Consider the following 20,626-nt stretch of genomic DNA (forward strand, 5'->3'; position numbering starts at 1 on the left):
ATTGAATACTGAAATATAGTAGATTGTTTTGAATAACATGGCAAACTAACTGCATTCATGATTTTTTTTATTTAAATCAGAGGTTCCCAAACTTTTTTTTCTCGTGGACCACTTTCAAAGTTTTACTATTTTCGGTAGACTCCCTGCTGCTACATTTCTACTGTATTCCCAAAACTCCTAAAAAATATCATCCTAAATTGGAGGTGTTAAAAAGAAAAAAAACTAGCACATTTTCTTGTGTCCTATTTATTAAAATAATACTTGTGGTTATACAAAATTCTGTGGTCTACAAAATTCTATTCTCATATCTACCAAATACGCATAAAAAATTTCATGAAAATCGTTCGATTCGTTTCGGAGGAGTACGAACTCAAACACCGTGACACGAGATTTTTATATATTAGATTGATAAATTACAATATACAACAAAAATACTAGGCAGATACTTACTTTTTCCGGCACTGCAAACACTGACATCGATTCACTCACAGTCACACTTTTATGTTCAAAATCCCGGAAACAAGTGAGTAATGTTTTGTTCTTGGCATTCGTATTTATACTAATGTAAATTGCAAGCACAGCGCAAGTCGCATTTCATCCCTTTGCAGGTCTAAACAAGCATCCCGGACGAGCGAGATCACGGACGGCACTTTGCAAGTCTCGACATGTGGTGTACAATTGTACTATAATCTATTTTTTCTATTCAATTCTGTGTTTGAACTGAGTCACGAATATTTTTGAGTAAATACCTAGTGAATGATACTACCTGCCTACGTTGATAGGTTAATCCAAGCCAAAATTTTTGTTCTTTATTATGAACCCCCCCCCCCACTTACAGCTTGTGAACCCCTGTTTTCTTTTCACGTCTACGTGGACCCCCGTGTGGTCCCCTATGGACCCCTGGGGGTCCACCTGGACCACTTTGGGAACCTATCATTTAAATGAACAGGTCATATGTAATCAGTATGCGATTCGTATCTAAAAATGTTCTCCGAAAAAATACGATTTTACGGGAAAAAATGTCGAGCGAAGCTTGGACTTCCAGATATTTATTTTAAAACTGACAAGTCAACTGATGAAATTACTGCAATAATATTTGCTGTAAAACAGCAGATTTTACATGATATGTCAAAAAAGTCTTATCAACTGAAATAAATTCGAAGCGATTCGCCACAGATTTAATTAAGTTTCTAAAAATAATTATCAAAGGAATTTTATTTTTAATAACAACAATTTTCAGATATCTAATATCTGCGATTTCTGTATCTATCAAAAAGTAACAGATGTAAAACAGCCGGCATCTTTTCTCATGATTATTTTTCTGATAATTTTCTTATATAAATACAAATTGTTACTTATTTCGTTGGCTTTTTTTTTAATTTTAAAATTAGCACCATGAGCGTAATTGTTGTGTTACTACTTGCTGCTGTTGCATATGGCATGCCAGGTATGTTACTTTTTTTTAAATTTTTCATTATCAAATATAAATGCAATTCAAAGCATATAATGAATTTAATAGCATGACATTTGTATAATAGTTATTGATTGAAGGCCAAAATATTTTTTAGCTGCTCCCCTTATATATAACACTTTAAAAAGGATTTTTAATCATTTCAAACTGCATTGTAACATACCATCACATAATGTTTAATTAATATTTTTTTTAAAATTTATTGCTTTTATTTTACGGCGTAACAAGTCATAATGATAAAATAGAGGGAAAATGATACACTAAAGAAATCAAAACATAAAGAAACAAATGATAATTAAACATAAAATCTTTATTAATAAAAGTGCAAAGAATAAATAGAAATAATATCTTGCTGTTATATAAGGAAAATAACCGTTTTCCAAACGTTTTTATTTAACTTCTTTCATGTTTGTGAAAATGAAATATTCTAATCGATGTTTTACTCCCAAACGTACTAGAGGAATAAAATCTTAATCACTTGTGTAATCTTGATGATAATATACTAATAGGCTTAAAACTGAATTATCAGTTAATAATTAGTTCAATATATTTTTTTTTCGTATATGTCGCAACTACTGGCTGTGAGTTTTAGAAGTTTATATCTCAAGATTAAAAAATAGAAAATTTCATATAAAAAATAACTGCTGCTAAGAACAAATAACCAGCATTAGTAGTCTTCCTTAAATTTTCTCTTATACTTTCTAATAAATAACTGATAAAAATATCTATTATTAACAGTATGCTAAAAGGGCATTAATTAGGAAAGAGCATATCAGAGTATGAGTTATGGCAATCATTTGGGGACGTTTAATCTATGGGATTCTATTTATACACAAGTACCAGAAAACCGAATATGCACTTTGAACACCTTTCTTCCGGTCAATTTTCAAAATTTGGCACAGAAATACAGTTATAGTCACAAAATCAAATACTAAATTTAATATATTCAAGTCACTTCCTTTTTAAAATATTACTTTTGCATGTCTGTACAGATCGACAAAAAGGTCAACTTCTGGGCGGATTTGTGTTTTAATTTGATACGTATCTACGCTTTATATGTGAAATCTGTGTACTGAATTTTATTCATCTAACGCTCTACATTTTGTGATTGTATTAACTTATATTCGGATAGCCGAACAGACATTCTCCCTCTGTATGCATTTCGTTTCAAATTTGATAAAAATCTACACATTAGTAGTAGATACCATATACCAGCTTTCATCCATTTAGCTCAATCGGTTTTCAATTATTATTTTCCCGCACAGATAGACAGAATATATTGCACGAACATGTTTTTTCGGATTTTGGAAGATTTAAAACGAGGAGATGCGTTAAAATATTGAGTTAAAATGTGTTGTCAATTACAGTATTTTCTCTTTGCGTACTTCGTATAAGAAAAGGTAAAAATGAGCTTTAAAAAACATTTTGTAAATTTTATAGTAGACTTGTTATATTTGAAATATATAATACACATTTATAAGTTAAAAACTTATAAAATCACAAATGTACAAAAGGACTTGAAATGTATTTTTAATATATAATAAATAAACTACTAATGAAACCATCCAAATATATCCATTTAGACCTATTTTATGATCACTTATGTATTCATTCTTACGGATTAGCAAATTCGTCCTTTAAAAGATTTTATGCTATAATATGTTAAAACCAATTTTTGTTTGATTTTCATCTAAATATAAACTCCTTAATCGATTCTTCATAAATTGAAAAGAATTTATTCATTTCTTTTATTTGCTGCTTCTTGGACTGATTTTTCTGTGAAGCCAAAAGGGATCCCATGATCAATGAGGGATTCTTTGAAGGAGACATTGCAGGGATAGATCCTAATCAGGTAAATTTTAAACTTGCTCTTCAGAGTGTATTAAAATTTTAAAAAACTGAATTTATTACTATATTAAAGCAATACTTAATTTCTTATTTATTCAGAAAATGAAAAGTATGTTAAACAATTAAGATGCAAGCATTTTTTATTTCTATTTAAGAACTCAAAAAAATTCAGATTTCCGTTTTTGATTATTTAGTTAATATAAGCTAATATATCAACTCAAAAGATTTTAAATATACTCTCTAATGATAAAAGAGAGTAAAAAATGCATAAGGCACAATAAAAACCAAATTGTTGGGGCTAGAGTCATCAAATTTGAAGCATATCTACTTTGGGAGTGATCATATTTAAATTTTAATTAATTAGAAATGAAACATTCTGGAATTTTTTTCACAATAATTTCTGAAAATATTTTTTAACAGAAATAATTTCCATATATTAAAATTCAAAAAGTTATTCTTTAATAACACAAATCTAATATCCTGTTGTGCATACTTTTCAACAATAATTTTATTGTTGTGATTAAATTCAATTTATTTCAATGTTTCATCAAATACTTAATCGCTTAAATTTCTTATATTTTTGAAAGTTAAGAAAGAAAGATTCCCTTTAATATGTGTATAGTTTACAAGAGGAATATGAAGTGAAGTTGAGGCTATAGTATCAAGAACGGCAATGTGCAGCTGCGAAATCTATATGCGACAAAGTTATACTTTTGATGGGATTATGATATCTCTTATGATATTGATTCCTTTAGAGGACATCATATGCACAATAAACATACCAGATGTAATGCTATTAAAAATCTATCTTTGTGTCTACTATAATTTGATGTTTAAACATACTTTGTTAGAGAAATAATAAATAAATTATGCATAATATATTTAATTGAAACTAAATGTTATTAATATTCCAGACAAACTACAAGAAGTAGGTACATAGTAAAGGTTTTACAGAAGATAAATATATAAATTAATACTGGCCCAGCGTGTCCTAAGGAAGTAAAGTTTGGCATGCAATGGTGGAAACAAAATTGTGAAAATAAACATAATGCACCACTTCGGATGGAATTAATATACTGCACCTCTTGTTTATTATTCATAAACATAAGTAATATGAATAATAATAAACATAAATAATAAAAACAATAATAAACATAAATAATATAATAAAATTCATAATAGTAAGCAAATCATAAAAATAAAGAAATAATACTTAAAAATGGAAAAATTGGAGTCACAATAATGCAGGTAACATACATATAATTGATATATTATTTCTGAATATATATATATATATATATATATATAAATTATTATTTCTGAATATCATCGAAATCAATTAGCTTATTGCAGATGATTTACGAATAAAATCTGCAGAAATTTTTTTTAAAAATAGCATGATAGCTTCATCTTTTAAAAATATTATTTTTTAAAAAGAAATGGAAAGAGAAAAATTGAGAAATTTTTAAAATTTTTATTTAAGCACTTAATGTTTTTTCTGTAACTAGCAATTATTGATTTATTGAATGTTTCTTTATCTTGTAAATAATCTCAATTATAGTTTCGAGTTTTGACAAAAATTTCTAAATATCTAACGAATTTTTAATTTGAAATTACATCATACACATTTAAAGAATAGAAACTTGTTTACGCTGTGTCCTATTTTGAAAACTAAAATTCTCAGATATTTTTTATTGCAGAGTTATCTTTTGCAGTTTCTGACATTTAAAATGCCAAATTTTGACATGTTTTATACAAGACGTACAAGAATTATGAGTCAGTAACTTGAAAATTTAAAGGATACAAAATTGTGCAACGAAATCATTTAAATTAACATCTGCTTCATATTTCTAGTATGTAAAGGAACACATGAGTTTGCATCAATTTAATTTTTATTTTACGGGACATTAAGTTCAATAACTAGTACTATGAGTACAGTTTTTAAAGATATGTGTCTCTAAAAGATAATAACATATTTTTACAAATCTTATAGTCTGTTGAAAATTCTGTATTGAATTAAAAAATGAAATTGAAAATGCTATCTTAAATTGAACCATTTCATAGAATTTTTTTTGTAAATTTATTTAACTCCTTGTTTTATTTATCATCTAACAAATAGTTAAATAATTATAGTTTTATATCTCTGCTAAATTTTTTGCTTTCATACATTTAAAAAAAGGAAATATTTTGTTTCCTCTTAGGATTCTTTAGAGTAAAAAAGTAAACATATGTCACTTTTGAGAGCTCAAAACAGTGAAAAGGAGTGAATGATTTTTTGTATAAGAAGCGGGTTAGTGAATATGAAATTTGTTAATAAAGTCAAAAGCAAATACAATTTTTGCCATTTTTCTTTCATTGAAAATTCATATTTAGAATTTATGCATTAGATAATCCGATAGGTAATGATGAATTTCCTTTGAAATATCTTTAGAAATAATTCTAAACTCAGGATTGACTAGATTCTTGAGATATTTATCTTGAAATAAAAACCATTCAGCTTTATTTGATATTTTAAACTGAAATATCTCTTCGCAAAAAGCAGTTTTGATGAACAAATTTTTTATGCGTTAAATATTTAACGAAATTGAGTAAAAATTAACTGCTCCCTTGTCATTGGGCTCTTTTATTCCACTGCGGTGGCTTCATTTTTTATCTATTTTAAAATATATTTTTACAAAATTAGAAATATTATTGTATATTATTAAATATTTCTTAAAGAATAAACTTCTTGAACTGAAGAAAATTAATAATAATATTCATAAAGAGAATAATAATACAACATTGCACATATTTTAAAATTATTATACTAAGCTATCATATTCTGTTAATTGAATTGTTTAAAAAATATGTTTATTAGAACATATCTAATTTCATGCTAAATTTAAAAATACGAAACTCCTAAATTTAATTTAATTTCTAGGACAGGAATGCTATTCCTAGGGATTCCCAAAGATGGCCAAACGGTGTTGTTCCTTACGAAGTGGATCCTTCTCTGTGTGAGTATGATAGGTTCAAGATATTCTGAATGGAGTGAGATGCATTTGTGGATTACATTGCTAATTCATCCATTATGTAAATTTCATCTTTTTTATGTAAAAAACAGATGTGACAATTCGTGCTTTTATAATTACATCTCTGTAGTTACAATGGCGTTGGCGTCCACTTGGCGTCTAGTCGCCGCTCCCATAGCATTTAATTGTGAAATTTGCTTCCCTCATTTTGGAAGTTCTCTTGAATATTGAAACCTATTCAAAATGAGCTTTCAACTTTGATATACGTATGAGGGTTTTGAAATTCTAAATTTTTATCGTAATCATGTAAAGGCAATTAGAATTTTCCAAAAAATGTCATGAAGTATATTATTGTAGAATTTATTGAATAAACTCTCTCTATTTTTTTTCCTTTCTTTACTATATTTAATTATATAAAGCCGGAATGTTTCACTCGCGAGTGGGGAGCGATCTTGGCTTTAGCAATCATCTCTACGCCCATTACATTTCTCAAATGTTTTTCAGAATTTTCGTGTTTTTTTTTTTTTTTTTTTGTTATTTTGTTTTAGAAAGATAACGTATATTATTCACAGCAGGAACAGTTTATGTATCATCTACACCATAAAGTAAATATGGGAAACAAATAATGATTTTTTTTTATATATTACAGCCATATACCCATGCATGTTAAGAATAAATTTGGTTGTTAAATTTTCGATGGCCCTAGCTTTTTCTGCTTCAAATCTTTTAATAATGTTTAAATCTGGCATAAAAAGGGATTGTATTTTCATCTTCAATTTTTTTACCTAACATAAAATACGAAAATATAATTTTTTAAGGTGTACGTACACACTAGAAGATTTTTTTTTTTAATTTTAACTTTAAAAATCCAGTTTTTTCACAGTAGGTCATTAATATATGTTTAAACTCATTTCATTGAGAAAAAAACCATATTACACTAATTATTAATTAATTAAATAATATTTAATGAGCTAATTAGCCTATTTTTTGAAACATGATAGCTTAAATTCTAATTTGTACAGACACACAATTCTAGTTGGAAATTATGCCTAATATTAGTCTTCATGTTTCCTGCCTCAATAAAGTTATAAAAATATATAGTTTTTTTAAACAATTTTTTCATCAACGATGAATAGAAAAAGCGAGATTTTTTTCTGTAATTTTAACTTTTAAATAGCTATTAAAATTTATTTCTATAAATATTACTTTTATTGGAGCACAAAACATCCGCTGTTTCATACAGATTATTTTGATATATAAATAATTGTATTTGGTTAATTTCTTGTTGAGTTATGATTGTTTGAATAAAGCAACATAGTGAAAAAATATCATTCTCCATAAAATGAGTTTTAAAAAAACCGCAACTAGAGTTTTTAATGAAAGCATCTCAAGAAAAATAATTATAACTCGAGAAATATTTCGAATATTGACAACATCTTGGTATCGTTTGAAAGCTAAAGGATCAGAGAACATTATTAAGAAATAAAAATATATTCGATATTTTGAACGATTTTCAAAGTTTCAAGTGTGTACATACACCTTAATATCTGCAACGTTCGTCATTATTTACATAAAATAGTTAATAGCAATTTATCTCTTCTCATATGCATTTTCATTTGAATAAGATTTTTAAAAAATGATCTATATACATGTTTCCTTCAATGAATGAGCTCTAACAAAGAAAATGGATATTCTATAAACCAAATATTTATCATCTAGGCGATTAAAAGTGAAACCGAATATCATAAACAACAAATTCAAGGAAAAAACACACTGTGAGAACAAAGATTATAGATGGTAGCGGGGGAAAAATCATTTCTTTGCGCTTTAAATTAACTTGAGGATCTAGTCGGCTTTAGCGTCTCTAAATTCAAAGGAATAAAGGATCACTTTTTTTCTTCAAATCCATCATTCAGTTGTGTCCACAGACGGGTTTTCGTGAGCTGCTGAATGTCCGTCCCAAACATCTTTTTTCTTGCTCATTTCATACCTGCTGTTCATATTTTTATTGTCTTTATCCATTTTTATTGATCACCGAATTCTGAGAGTAAAAATTAAACACTGAGAAACTAACATTGACATTGGAAAAATAAATAAATTCTATAAAAAATGAAAGTGAAACTTTAAAAAATAGTTTCGGAGATGGTGCAGGTTTGCAACCCTGATGGTGGATCTGCTACTCCAGAAAAGTATCAAGGAATAAAAAGGCAATTTAAAATCTTTAACTGATGACGGTGAAGATAAAATTATATGAAATTTTAACAGTTTTTTGATTAACATTCTTTTGATTCTTGGAAAATGTCTAGGAAATTTTGAAAACCCATATGATTTTTTTTATTATTATTCAAAGATTTTTTTTCATTTTAATTGTAGGATCTTGAAATAATGACTCAGCTTTGTAAACAAGGAACTCTTTGGTAACTGAAAGTCAAACATTGAATAAAATGTTAATTAAGTATAAATAAAATTTTGTTGCATTTATTCCTATTATTTATGTGAATGCCAAAGATTCATAAGAAATTTTGTGTATTGTCATCCAATAAGAATAATTCTTAGCCATATATTCTTGTGTATTGTCATCCAATAAGAATAATTATCAACTATACATTCTGAAAAATTATCACATAAAAAGTATTATGGTGATCATTAAGTTAAAAATTATTTCTTTTGTTTTTGTTCCACGTTTTTTGGAGAAGAGTTCAAACAAATTCCTCTCATTGCAGACAATATTTGGGAACTTCTCATGGAATCCATGCGCCATATCGAAGAAAATTCTTGTATTCGTTTTGTGCAGAGGAAAACCGAAAAAAACTACATTAGACTGTTTAAAGGCAACGGGTAGGTATACATTTCTTATAATTGTTATATAACACTCATTTGTAAGATTAATACATTAAATAGTTTCACTAAATGTTAAAAGCGGTGAAGTAGTCACTATGGTGTCCGCAATATGAATATTTCGGTGATTTAATGCTCCAAAGAGATGTAAAATTTGGTTTCAAAGGGCATAAGCTGTTTGAAATTGCTAATAAAAATAATTAAATTATTATAAATGAAATAATCATATCCCTTTTTCTACAAAATTTAATTTGTATGAAAATCAGTATTTACTTTGTCTCGTGAAGCAGAATTAAAATAGAAAATAAGTAATATATAATAAGGAGAAAAAAATAGCAAAACTTTCATTTTAAAAGTTAAAAATAATTCATTTTTAATATTTATTCTTGATCGAAAAATTTTAACTAGATGCACATTTTTTAAAGCACAACATGAAAGGCTAATTCACACATACTTTCTTTTATAGGGATAATTTCAATATGCACCTTCGAAGCCATTTTTTTTTTCCTTTTAGAAAGAAAAATTTTTTCTATATTTAACTAAAAAAGAAAAAGAAAAGGAGAGAATTAACAACCGATGTTACTAGGCAAACATGAACTAATGAAACGTAATAAAACCAGAATCGACTAAAAACAATTTATCTGAGCTAACACTGTCATCATTTTGAAATTATATATTCTTTCAAACCCAGTATAATTTTTAAATTGGTTTAGCAACACTAAATGAGAAACCGCTACTTATCAGGGAATCCAAATCAATTTTAATATTTATAAAATGTATTGCCTAGCTCAGTTTTGCGTAAATGCGTTTTGATCCTGTGCGACTCTCAAAAACTCGAGAAATTATCCTCAACCAAAAGAAAAAAAAATTTCTACATAGCTAGTGTATAAAAACTGCTATAACTTAAATAAAAATTGGAAATCACATTTCAAATTCACATTCAACTGAAAACTGAAGAACTGACATTGATGGTATGGTATTTTGAGATTTAATGGCGCAAGAGCCAAATATGGCTATACTGCGCCAAACAAATGGTATTAAAAATGTCACGTATAATTCAGTCAGTTTAAATTTATAATTTCTCGTGATAAAAAGAAATACATCCAATAATGAACAGTTTCAGCATTTATAAAATTGCGAATTACATCCCGTAAAGAAAATGTTTCCAAAAATGTTAAAAGATTAAAATATCGATGAAATTTAAAAAAGGTGAAAATGCATCTCCCATAACATAAAAAAAAGGTACAATAAATTACAAAACGAAGTGAAAAGAGAAAATCATTGCAATCTTTTGATTCGGTGTTTCTTCAAGTATTTGCTATGTATAGGGGTACTTGAAGTTTCACTGTAAAAATTTTTAAGATTAATCCATTTAACTTGACATTCTTGGGGACTTTGTTTAAAAACAGTTTTATCAACTATGGTGGAATCGGTAGAAGGTTCCGCAGCAAGTGGTGTTTCGTCAATTGTTTCATGAGGGTTGTATTCTATTGCATTATCCGATTCTATTTCGCTGTTAGTGTTTGGGTTGAGTTTATTTGTGGTCATGAATTCAAGATCAGACTTGGTTTCATCCATTTTATCTGCTGATTTAGAATTAATGGAAGAGCTGAAATTTGAGACTGGCATAGGTTGGGAGACTTGTCGAGGTGAAGTCTTCCAGAATTTAGAATATGATATATTTTCAGAATTTTGCTTGTGATCTTTTTTATATTTTTTCTTATAAGTGACAGTTTTAAATTTATTCAGGTCCTGTGACATTTCATTAAATGGGCCATGAAGCGTTTCATGTTCATGACCAGTTGGCTGATTAACTAAGATAGAGTCTGAAGTAATTGGTATGTCAGAAGGATCTGGAGGTTTAGGAGGGACTTCATTGTCAGATGTTTTGGCACTTGGAGGAGATTTTGTTTTCTTTCGTTTCTTCTTAGCGAAACGAGTTAAAGAAAATTCTGAATCTTTAGATTGAGAAACAGGTTGAGAAGATTTTTTAGAAGTAGACGCTGAATTTCGATTGTTTTTAGTTTTTTGCGAGTTATTGCTCTTTACTGATTCAAGAGCTGAATGCTTACAGGAGCAGGTTTTCAATTCATTAATATCTGTAAAGTCGGTGTGAGAACTAGTACATTTCAATGTTGAACTTATGGCGGCACTATAAGTAAGGCCAGGTTTGGGTGTTCTGTCTAAAACAATTTTTTTCGCTTCTGCGTATGAAATATTTTTTCTAACTTTCAAGCTTTGAATTTCTTTTTCCGTTTTCCATTTAGGACAGTCACGGGAATAAGCAGGATGGGGCCCAGAGCAGTTTAAACATTTGAAGGTCTGTGAGCTACAAACTGAAGTTTCATGATCATCAGCTGAGCATTTGGCGCATCGAAGGCTGCCGCGGCAAGTTCCCTGGGAATGTCCGAATCTCTGACATTTAAAGCAACGCCGAGGACTCGGTACATATGGTGTAACTTTAGATTGTATATAGCCAGCACGTATAAATTTCGGAAGTTCCGGACTACTGAAAGTTAGAATGACATGTTTTGTTGGAATGAATGAACCATTACGTTTAATTTTTATGCGATGAGCTGCATGAACTTTTTGGGAATACAATTCCTGAATGAGTTCATTCTCCGAACAATCAAAAAGATCTAAATCGGAGATGACTCCTCGAGAAAAATTCAGTGTCCTGTGAGGAGTTACCTCTACAGGGAAGTCTCCAAGTTGTGTTAATTTCTGCATCGTAGCAATCTGTGTTTTTGATGAGGTCTCAATAAGGAGATCCCCGGACGGAAGTTTTTTAGTAGATTTGACATCATCAATAAATGAAGAAATCAATCTTTGAACTATGAAAGGTGAAACTTTATTAAATGTCTTTGGTGTGTGTAAGATTAGGAATCTAGTATCTTCTGTGATTGGTAAACGTGGCGAAGTGTCTGAAAAACCCATGCAAAAAGGGAAAAAAATTCAAGCCCCGACGGCACCGCCCACCATGGAGCCCAACAAGGGAAGGCAGCCACCGGCTCTGGTTGCCTCTAGCCTCAGTGCTTACCCTGATGCTAGCCAGAACTTATACGCTAAGGGCCACTTCCAGGAACGTCTACCACCCTTAACGCAGAGCCCCAGAAGGTGACCCCTTCGCTTGATCCCCTTGAGCAGACCAGCCAAATGGCTGGGATACCAGCCGATTGATACACCGGGGACCAAAATGTACCACCCGTCAAGTGGGTCGGAACGCACGGCAAACACGTGGGGTTTTTGGCTGTCCATGAGAAGCAAGAAGCAAACAGAGCGGCAACAGCTTCTCATGGAGAGCTCCCTCGCTTGCCGTCGAGGGAAAGAAAAAAAAAGGCGACAGCAGAAGGCGCAGAGGAGAGTAAACCTAAAGGGAGTAAAAGATCCCTGGGTACCTCGGGATTGGGACACCCGTACTCACCTATAGAAGGTGAGCCCCTGAGGGGGGAAACTGACATTGAAATCTAGCACAACGTTGGTGCATTTTTCAATCTTGTTTCTTTAGAAATAACAAAAGGCCGCGGTGGCCTGGTGGTAAGGTCTCGGCTGCGGATTTGGAGAGTTGCAGGTTCGAAACCCGATTCCACCGAAGAACTGTCGTGTAAGGGGGTCTGTTGCACGTTAAATCAGTCCTGAACAAACGTCCTCCCTGTGGTGTGGAGGGGAGAGGGGGGTGCCAACTCAGGCGTCGTCCTTGTCATCTGGCAGCGGTTCAAAATGACGAGGTCCGTCCCAAAATAGCCCTAGTGTTGCTTCAAACTGGACGTTAATATAACTAAACTAAACTTAGAAATAACAAAATCTATCAAAACAATCTAGCTTCTACGTATATTGTTGAAGTATTGCTTTAATTTAAATCTGTGTCATATTTATCATGCATTTCTTCAGGTGTTGGTCCTTTTGGGGTCTTCTCGGCAACGGCGAACAAAAAGTATCCATTGGAGGAGGTTGCGAATATAAGGGTACAATCGTCCATGAATTATTCCATGCTTTGGGTTTCGAACACGAACATAACAGATCTGATAGAGATGACTATCTTACTATTAACTACGAAAACATTGATCCACGTAAGTTCACATTTTATATCGTATCCATAAGTTTTTATTTATCGTGTGTAATAAAATGAATATTTTTTTCAAAGTTTTCCTTAGAATTTTTATTTTGTAAATTGAAGATATATCTATTTCAGTCTATGCACTGTATATTTTGTTCTGCTAATGAACCTGCTAACTCAAAGAATTGTTAGAAAACATCTAGTGCAATAAAGACTTCAATAAAACATATCACCCCATATCAAGATGAAGGGCTGAAAATAGCGAAAAATGCACATTTCAACGTCACGCTGAGACAACAAAATGCACAATAAAAACTAAAAAAGTTTTATTGAATTAATTATTTTAAGGGTTGTCAGGATGCCAGCCGCTGACGTTTTTGTATAGTCTACAACAAGAAAAAATGATATCCAAGTGCTCTCGAAGATATCACGTGTGTTTTTGACGTCTGATCGCAGTGACGAAAGTCTGCATATTGAGATCATCCGCATAGGGTCGCATGAACGAGTGATTTAAGGCCCTTAGAAAAAAGTTACATGAATTATGATCTGGCAAACGTAGGTTCCGCTCGCCCAGTTCACTTCTTAGGATATATCGAGGTGGTTATACACCTCACTGCAAAAATATGCATCTAGCTGCACTGCGACATGCACACATTTTCAAAAAAGTATGTTGCAGAAAAACCAACACATTCCTCCATTCAGGCCCAAGAGCTGATTGTTGAAAATTCCTGCCTAGAAATTTACACCAAATCTCTATAGAAATTTTCTCCTTACTCTTACAAGAAGATTATTCTTTGCTCACATATTGGCATTATATATGATTATCATAACATCAGATAATAATGCCTGAATGCGTTTTTCGCGGTTATCACCCTCTCAACATAGATTCCGAAACCATGTTCCATTGCAAATTTTGCTCTTATTGACGCCTATTAATAAAACTGAATTTGTTGGTCCATTGAAAGAATACCCAGTATAATATTAACTCACCTGAAAATTAGCTGTTTCCACTGAAAATTAGCTGTTGTTTTTTCTTCTCCTTCTAATCCTAGTAATAATGACATAAAGGTTCATATTTATTTCACTAACAATTTTCTCTTTATAGTAAATTAGGTGTGGAGTTTTATCGTGTACTTATTAAATAGATTTTAATATACAAAAATATTAATGTAACTAACCTAGAATAAATTAAATGTATTCAAGTTTCAACATATAATTTCTTTGTTACGTTTTTACATATGATTGTTTCCTGATTTCCTTTATGGTGAATTATAACTGATGCAACATCAAAGTTATTTCAGTTTTTTTCTTTATTATTAGGTTTCTAAAATAAACCGATTACATTTTTTTTTTCTTCACAGAATGGTATTATGCATTTAAGAAGCTCCGACCCGAAGAAAATAGACTGTTAACTAGCTTTGACTACAACTCCATCATGTTGTACGGAGAAGACGCCTTCAGCAAGAAGTGGGGTTTGAAAACCATAATTCCAAAGAACGGTCAGTTCTTGCCTGGAAACTATGCGAAGCCAGGAATGTCTAAATCTGATATCACGAGGTTGAATATGCTGTACAATTGCCCAAAGAAATAAATTTTCAAATTTTGAAGACTCTTATTTCATACTTACCAGAAAACTTAGGCAAAATAAACACTTCTAAATAAATATGATGATTATTGTAAAAAACTGTATTTAAATCCGCTAATAAACTAGTTTTTAAAAATTATAGAAAAAGTCATAAAAATGACGATTAGTAAAAAATTTACATGTAGAATTTAATATAAATGAACCACATTATACAATACATAGCAAGACATAAAATAACATGGAGAAAAATTACTAGACAGTTATTGTTATAGAAATTAAAACATGTATAAAATAAACAATTTTATATATGTGTTAAAATAATTTAATTTAATTTAATTATATTAAATTAAATGAATTAAAATAATTTAATAAATAACTTAATAATGATTTAATCATTTATAATAATTTAAGTTAATTATAATTTAATTTAATTATTTTATTAATAAACTTTATTAATTTGATTTAATTCAGTGCACTTAATAAACATTAATAAAAATTTTAATAAACATTAATAAAAATTTTAATAAACATTAATAAAAATTTTAATAAACATTAATTAAAATTTTGAAAATACTTTCTTAGTGAGCACCTATAATCCAAGAAATAACATCTGCTCAAGTTGGTAGCTCCAAGTCCAATATTCTGACCCTAGAGTGCTTTTCACAAATATTTTATCATACATGTCGTATAATACAAGTTATTGATAACATGGTAGCTTACAGGCATTAAAGTTCATTTAACAGACACTGATTTACATTCATTAAAGTTCATGTAATCTCACTAATTTGCATTCATTAAAGTTCATGTAATCTCACTAATTTTCATTCATTAAAGTTCATGTAATCTCACTAATTTGCATTCATTAAAGTTCATGTAATCTCACTAATTTGCATTCATTAAAGTTCATGTAATCTCACTAATTTTCATTCATTAAAGTTCATGTAATCTCACTAATTTGCATTCATTAAAGTTCATGTAATCTCACTAATTTGCATTCATTAAATGCTGCGTTTCTAATTATGTACTGCTTTTAACTGAGAGTTTCCTTTCTTCATTTGATATATAAAATATATAAATTGAAATTTGGCTTCTACGCAACACATGTCTCCTAACATTTAATCATCGTATTATTCGCTACTCATTTAGGTGAACATAGGTTTGAAGAAAGTAATCTTCATCCAAAAGACGTTATGCTCCACCGGACTTCCTAGGATCCTGCACTCACCCAGCTGCTTATGCATAAAAAATTACATTTTTTATGAAGACTTTAATAGATATTTATATAATAATAGTTACATGGTCTGAGAACGTGATTTGATGTTTAATGATATCAACTAGATGATAATAATCAATAGGATATTGAACTCTCAAAAACAGAATCTTAATGATATAAACAGAGGATACAAATCAATAATAGATAAATCGATCTAAACATAATAAAATAATAAGCATCTACAATAGCAAATAAATAAATGTAATAAAATAATATGGAAATATAGCAAAAAAAAAAGGATTCATATCGATAGATAAAGGAAAAAATGATGAAATAAATAAACATGGTGAACACACAGAATAGAATTAATTAATTAAAAGGGAGAAAATAATGAAAATAGGGAATATAATTGATTAATTAATATATTTATAAACGGTAACGTCTATATGTATATATAGTTTATGAGTGTGTGTATTTTATTCATTAATCATGATGATATTGAATCGTAAGTCGAGATTGTTGGTGAGAATTCCAGAAAATGTATTCTAGCTATAAAATAAGTATTATATATATATATATATATATATATATATCAGATATTTAGAATACCAGAATCAGATATTTGAAAGAACAATTTTTTTATAAAATAATATTATATTGCATCACATTGTAACATTTGCATTTCGATAAAATAATCCTAATGACGCATCAGATTATAATGTAATTTTATTTTAGTGAGTAAAGTCTGTTGCATCAAGAGTTCATGTCAGCATATGAAGGACAATATACTATTAGTTTTGGTTGTAATTATAAATAATATCGATCGAAACAGAGGAATTTCTTGATTTAAGTTCTCTCCCCTCTCCATCTCTCTCTCTCTTTAAAGTTTTCATAGATTACACAAACGTGCATTAGAATCTCTCAGTATAAAATAACATATATAGTATAAAATAACTTATAGTATAAAATAACTCAGTATAATATTTACGATCCGAAGTTTTTGCTGAGTGATACATATTTTTACATATATTCTTGTACATGATAGTTTTGATATCAATTACTGGAACTATTTTTAAAAACTGTCGTTCAGTTTCTTTCAATTCCTACTGTTAGCTCCCTCTCTCTCTCTTTATATATATATATATATATATATATATATATATAGCTTTCGCAAAAAAAAACCAAAACTAAGACTTGCTCTCTTAACTATCCTTATTTATTCCCAACAGTTAAATTTCATAAAAATCCATTAAAATTCAGATTCGTAACCTGTAGCACTGGCAGTTATAATTACTATAAGGGTAAACATTTCTTTAAATACTTAAAAATTATCCTGGACAAAATAAAAAATGAAGACAACTTAATTATTTCTAGTAACAAAGAAGTATTGGATTTTCTTAAAGATAACAACATTAATAAACTTAATACTTTTGATTTCGAAAATTTATACACTAATCTACCTCATGAAAAATTAATAAAGGTCTGCACTTTTATATATGACGAATATTTAAATGAAAATATCATTCCTAAAAATAACTGACTTCAGTTATGTAATTTTAATATTACTGAAAATTACATGTTTAATGGTATTAATTTTTATAAACAAGTCAAGGGCATTCCAATGGGAACAGCTTTCTCAAGTGCTTTAGCTAATATTTTCCTGCATTACTATGAGAAAAAAATAATTAAATATAATTTAATAAACGGGTGGAGATATATTGATGACCTACTTTTGATTAACTTCGACAATACTAATATTATTACTAATTGCTATCCAAAAGATTTAATTCTAAAAGATACAAATAAAAATCAACTTGAGGCTACCTTTCTGGATTTAAAAATCGAAATTGCTAATGATAAAACAATAGTTGGTATATACGATAAAAGGGATGATTTCAACTTTAAAATAACAAAACTATGTAACTACCATTCCAATCTAAACTCTAAAATTTTCAAAAATCTAATTTTCTCACAAGTTAACAGGATCAAAAGGGTTTGCAATGATAAAAATTCTTATATTGAAGCATCAAACAACCTCCTTAAAAATTTAATTAAAAACGAATTTCCTAGAAATTACTGTAATGTCAATTTTTTAATTAAACAAGGTATGATTTGGGATTAATACTTTGGCTTAAATAAAAATAGAACTTTCCTTGCATATTGGATTACTCAATAGATGGCGCTGGGAGCCTACATCTGTTTACATAATTTACCGCTAGTTTTTTAAAAACAGGAAATCACAATCAATAGTTTAAAGTTTTCTTGACTGTTAATGGTATGTACTGGACTTTTCGTTTTTAATTTTTAATTGTTTGTTTTTATTGTTATTTTTGTTATTGTATTTTTACTTTGTTGTGGTTAATTTCTTCTTATTTGTTGTTTTATATTTCCTTTCTGTTAAAATGGTATATCTCTTGAGCATAATTTCAGGGGATTTTCGGGTCACGAGGAATCATTTTTAGACAATGTCCGTTTTTCCTCACAGAAAAAATCCCTTTCTTTGAATCCCTGCCTGAGTGTGACCCTTGAAAAAGTCTTCAGGCCGGATTCTTTTTTTATATTTTTTATAATTTTTTTGGTTTTTTTGTTTTTCCTATTAACTTGATTCTAATACTTTTGTATATATATATATATATATATATATATATATATATATATATATATATATATATATATATATATATCTTGTTTAAATTTTCAGTCGTTAATAAAATATTTTTATTCATCCACTCAAGTTTAAATACATTTTTTTTTAAACTTGTAGTGGATGACACTTGATGTTAATACAGTTTTTTTCAAATATTAATTAATTAATTAAATTTCTCCGGTAAATTCTATTTGGTCTCCAAAGTCTCCAAATCCGTCACCATGTCGCCAAATGGTCGCCAAGTTTGTTGCCAATTGTGTAATTATTTAATAAAAAGTAACTTAAATAAAAAAAATTGTTGACCTAAGTAGTAATTGACTTTAAAAATTTTGTTTTATATATTATTTTTTATAGTAGTTTGACCAAATTATATTGTATTATTCCACATGAGATTAATTTAGCAGACATTCAATCCTAAAACTTCAGCCAAATCATTTTGCCTGTCGTAATGAATTGAAACGCACTGTAATGGTTCCATTTCTTAATTTGAATAAATAAAAATTTAATATGTTTTAATCAAGTTGAGGAACTAAAATTTAGTCAATCAAAGCATTAAATGCGAACATTTAGCAAGCAATATGATGGCTTGGCATCAAAGTAAATAAGATTCATGAAGCAGCAAGAAATCATAACGTACAAAATTTCATCACCAATGTTTGTACTTTCATTGTAAGGTTTTTATATATAGGTCGATGGTCGAAAATATCTGAAATTCTTAAAAGAAACATTTATTATGATGGATCATCAATAATTTTTAATAGGTTTCCCTATTCATTACTCGACTTCTAACTTGTTTAGTGGTGACTCATTACTGTCATTACTAAATCATTTACACAAAATTTAATTCAGATATGATTGGCATACTGTTAAAGTTTGTATAAGGACATTTGGCTTATTCTATATGATAAACAAGAAAGGTAAATTTAAACTATTCCCTTTAAATGCATTATTTAAACTTCTTTCTTTTTCTATGCCAACTCTTACTAAATTTTGACATTAATTCTAGATCACTACTATATGCCATATTATTGAGCCTTGTTGGAATTACCAATGTTACAACCAGTTATTTAAAATAAAAAATTGTATATAACCACAAAACAGCTACCTCTTCCCTGCCATAACGTCTAGGATGAATAAAATGACCATCATCGTTGTGGCAGTATTTTTACCTTTATATTATACGCCGCCGGGTACGATACAACTCCTTCCATAGGCAATGTTCCTTGTCACTTCACATAGTCACGCATACCACCAATTGAGGAAAAACCAACACCATACAGAAAGCCTCTCCTCCTTATTTTTGGGATATCCTTTGTGGAGGACATATGAGAAACTCACATAAGTTTTTTAATTATTTTACTTCCAGCCAACGAATTTGTTTACATATTGAGCCATAATCTAAAACCTTTAAAGAACCTTAAACCCTTTCCTTACTTATTTAAGACAGTAAGTTTCTGTTTCAAAATTGAAAAAAGAATAAATAACAATTTTTTTATGAATTTAATTCTTTAGAAATGGCCTATTTTATAATTCAAAATAATATCTAACCTGACAAGGAAATTTTTCAGGTAAATTTTTATAGAAATATTACTTATTGCAAAGGCTGTCATGATATATGATAATGTTTTATCCATGTAATGATAATGTTTTATCCATATTATCTTTTGAACAATATAACTAATGCTGAACGTTTTAAATTTTTCATTACCTATATAATCTATTGCCCCAACAGGAAAAACTCAAATATAGGAATGAAGTTTCCATTTGGGTGGTTAATTCAAGCTCTCTGGGTGGGTATATTAATGGTGTGGGATCAATTCACCTCCATGCTGATGATGGGATGATTCCTCTTATCTGAAAAATTATACCACTGCCGGTGACGGCCCTTAGGATTCAGCCATAGTACCTGCCACTTGCTATCGTGGCGTCCTGATTATTCAATTTAACTATAACCAT

The 20,626-nt window shown here is 29.3% G+C and overlaps 1 protein-coding gene across 1 annotated transcript; it reads left to right on the forward strand.

The window, feature by feature from the left end:
• The first annotated feature begins 1,369 nt into the window (after window positions 1–1,369).
• Window positions 1,370–14,834, forward strand: LOC129971085 (astacin-like metalloprotease toxin 5). Its single transcript, XM_056084560.1, has 6 exons — window positions 1,370–1,447; window positions 3,256–3,323; window positions 6,240–6,315; window positions 9,054–9,168; window positions 13,060–13,238; window positions 14,587–14,834. Exons 1-6 carry the CDS (start codon window positions 1,396–1,398, stop codon window positions 14,814–14,816), a joined length of 720 nt encoding a protein of 239 aa, XP_055940535.1. The 5' UTR covers window positions 1,370–1,395; the 3' UTR covers window positions 14,817–14,834.
• Window positions 14,835–20,626: the final 5,792 nt, after the last annotated feature.

This window comes from Argiope bruennichi, chromosome 1, assembly GCF_947563725.1.
Source record: "Argiope bruennichi chromosome 1, qqArgBrue1.1, whole genome shotgun sequence".
Taxonomy (NCBI): Eukaryota; Metazoa; Arthropoda; class Arachnida; order Araneae; family Araneidae; genus Argiope; species Argiope bruennichi.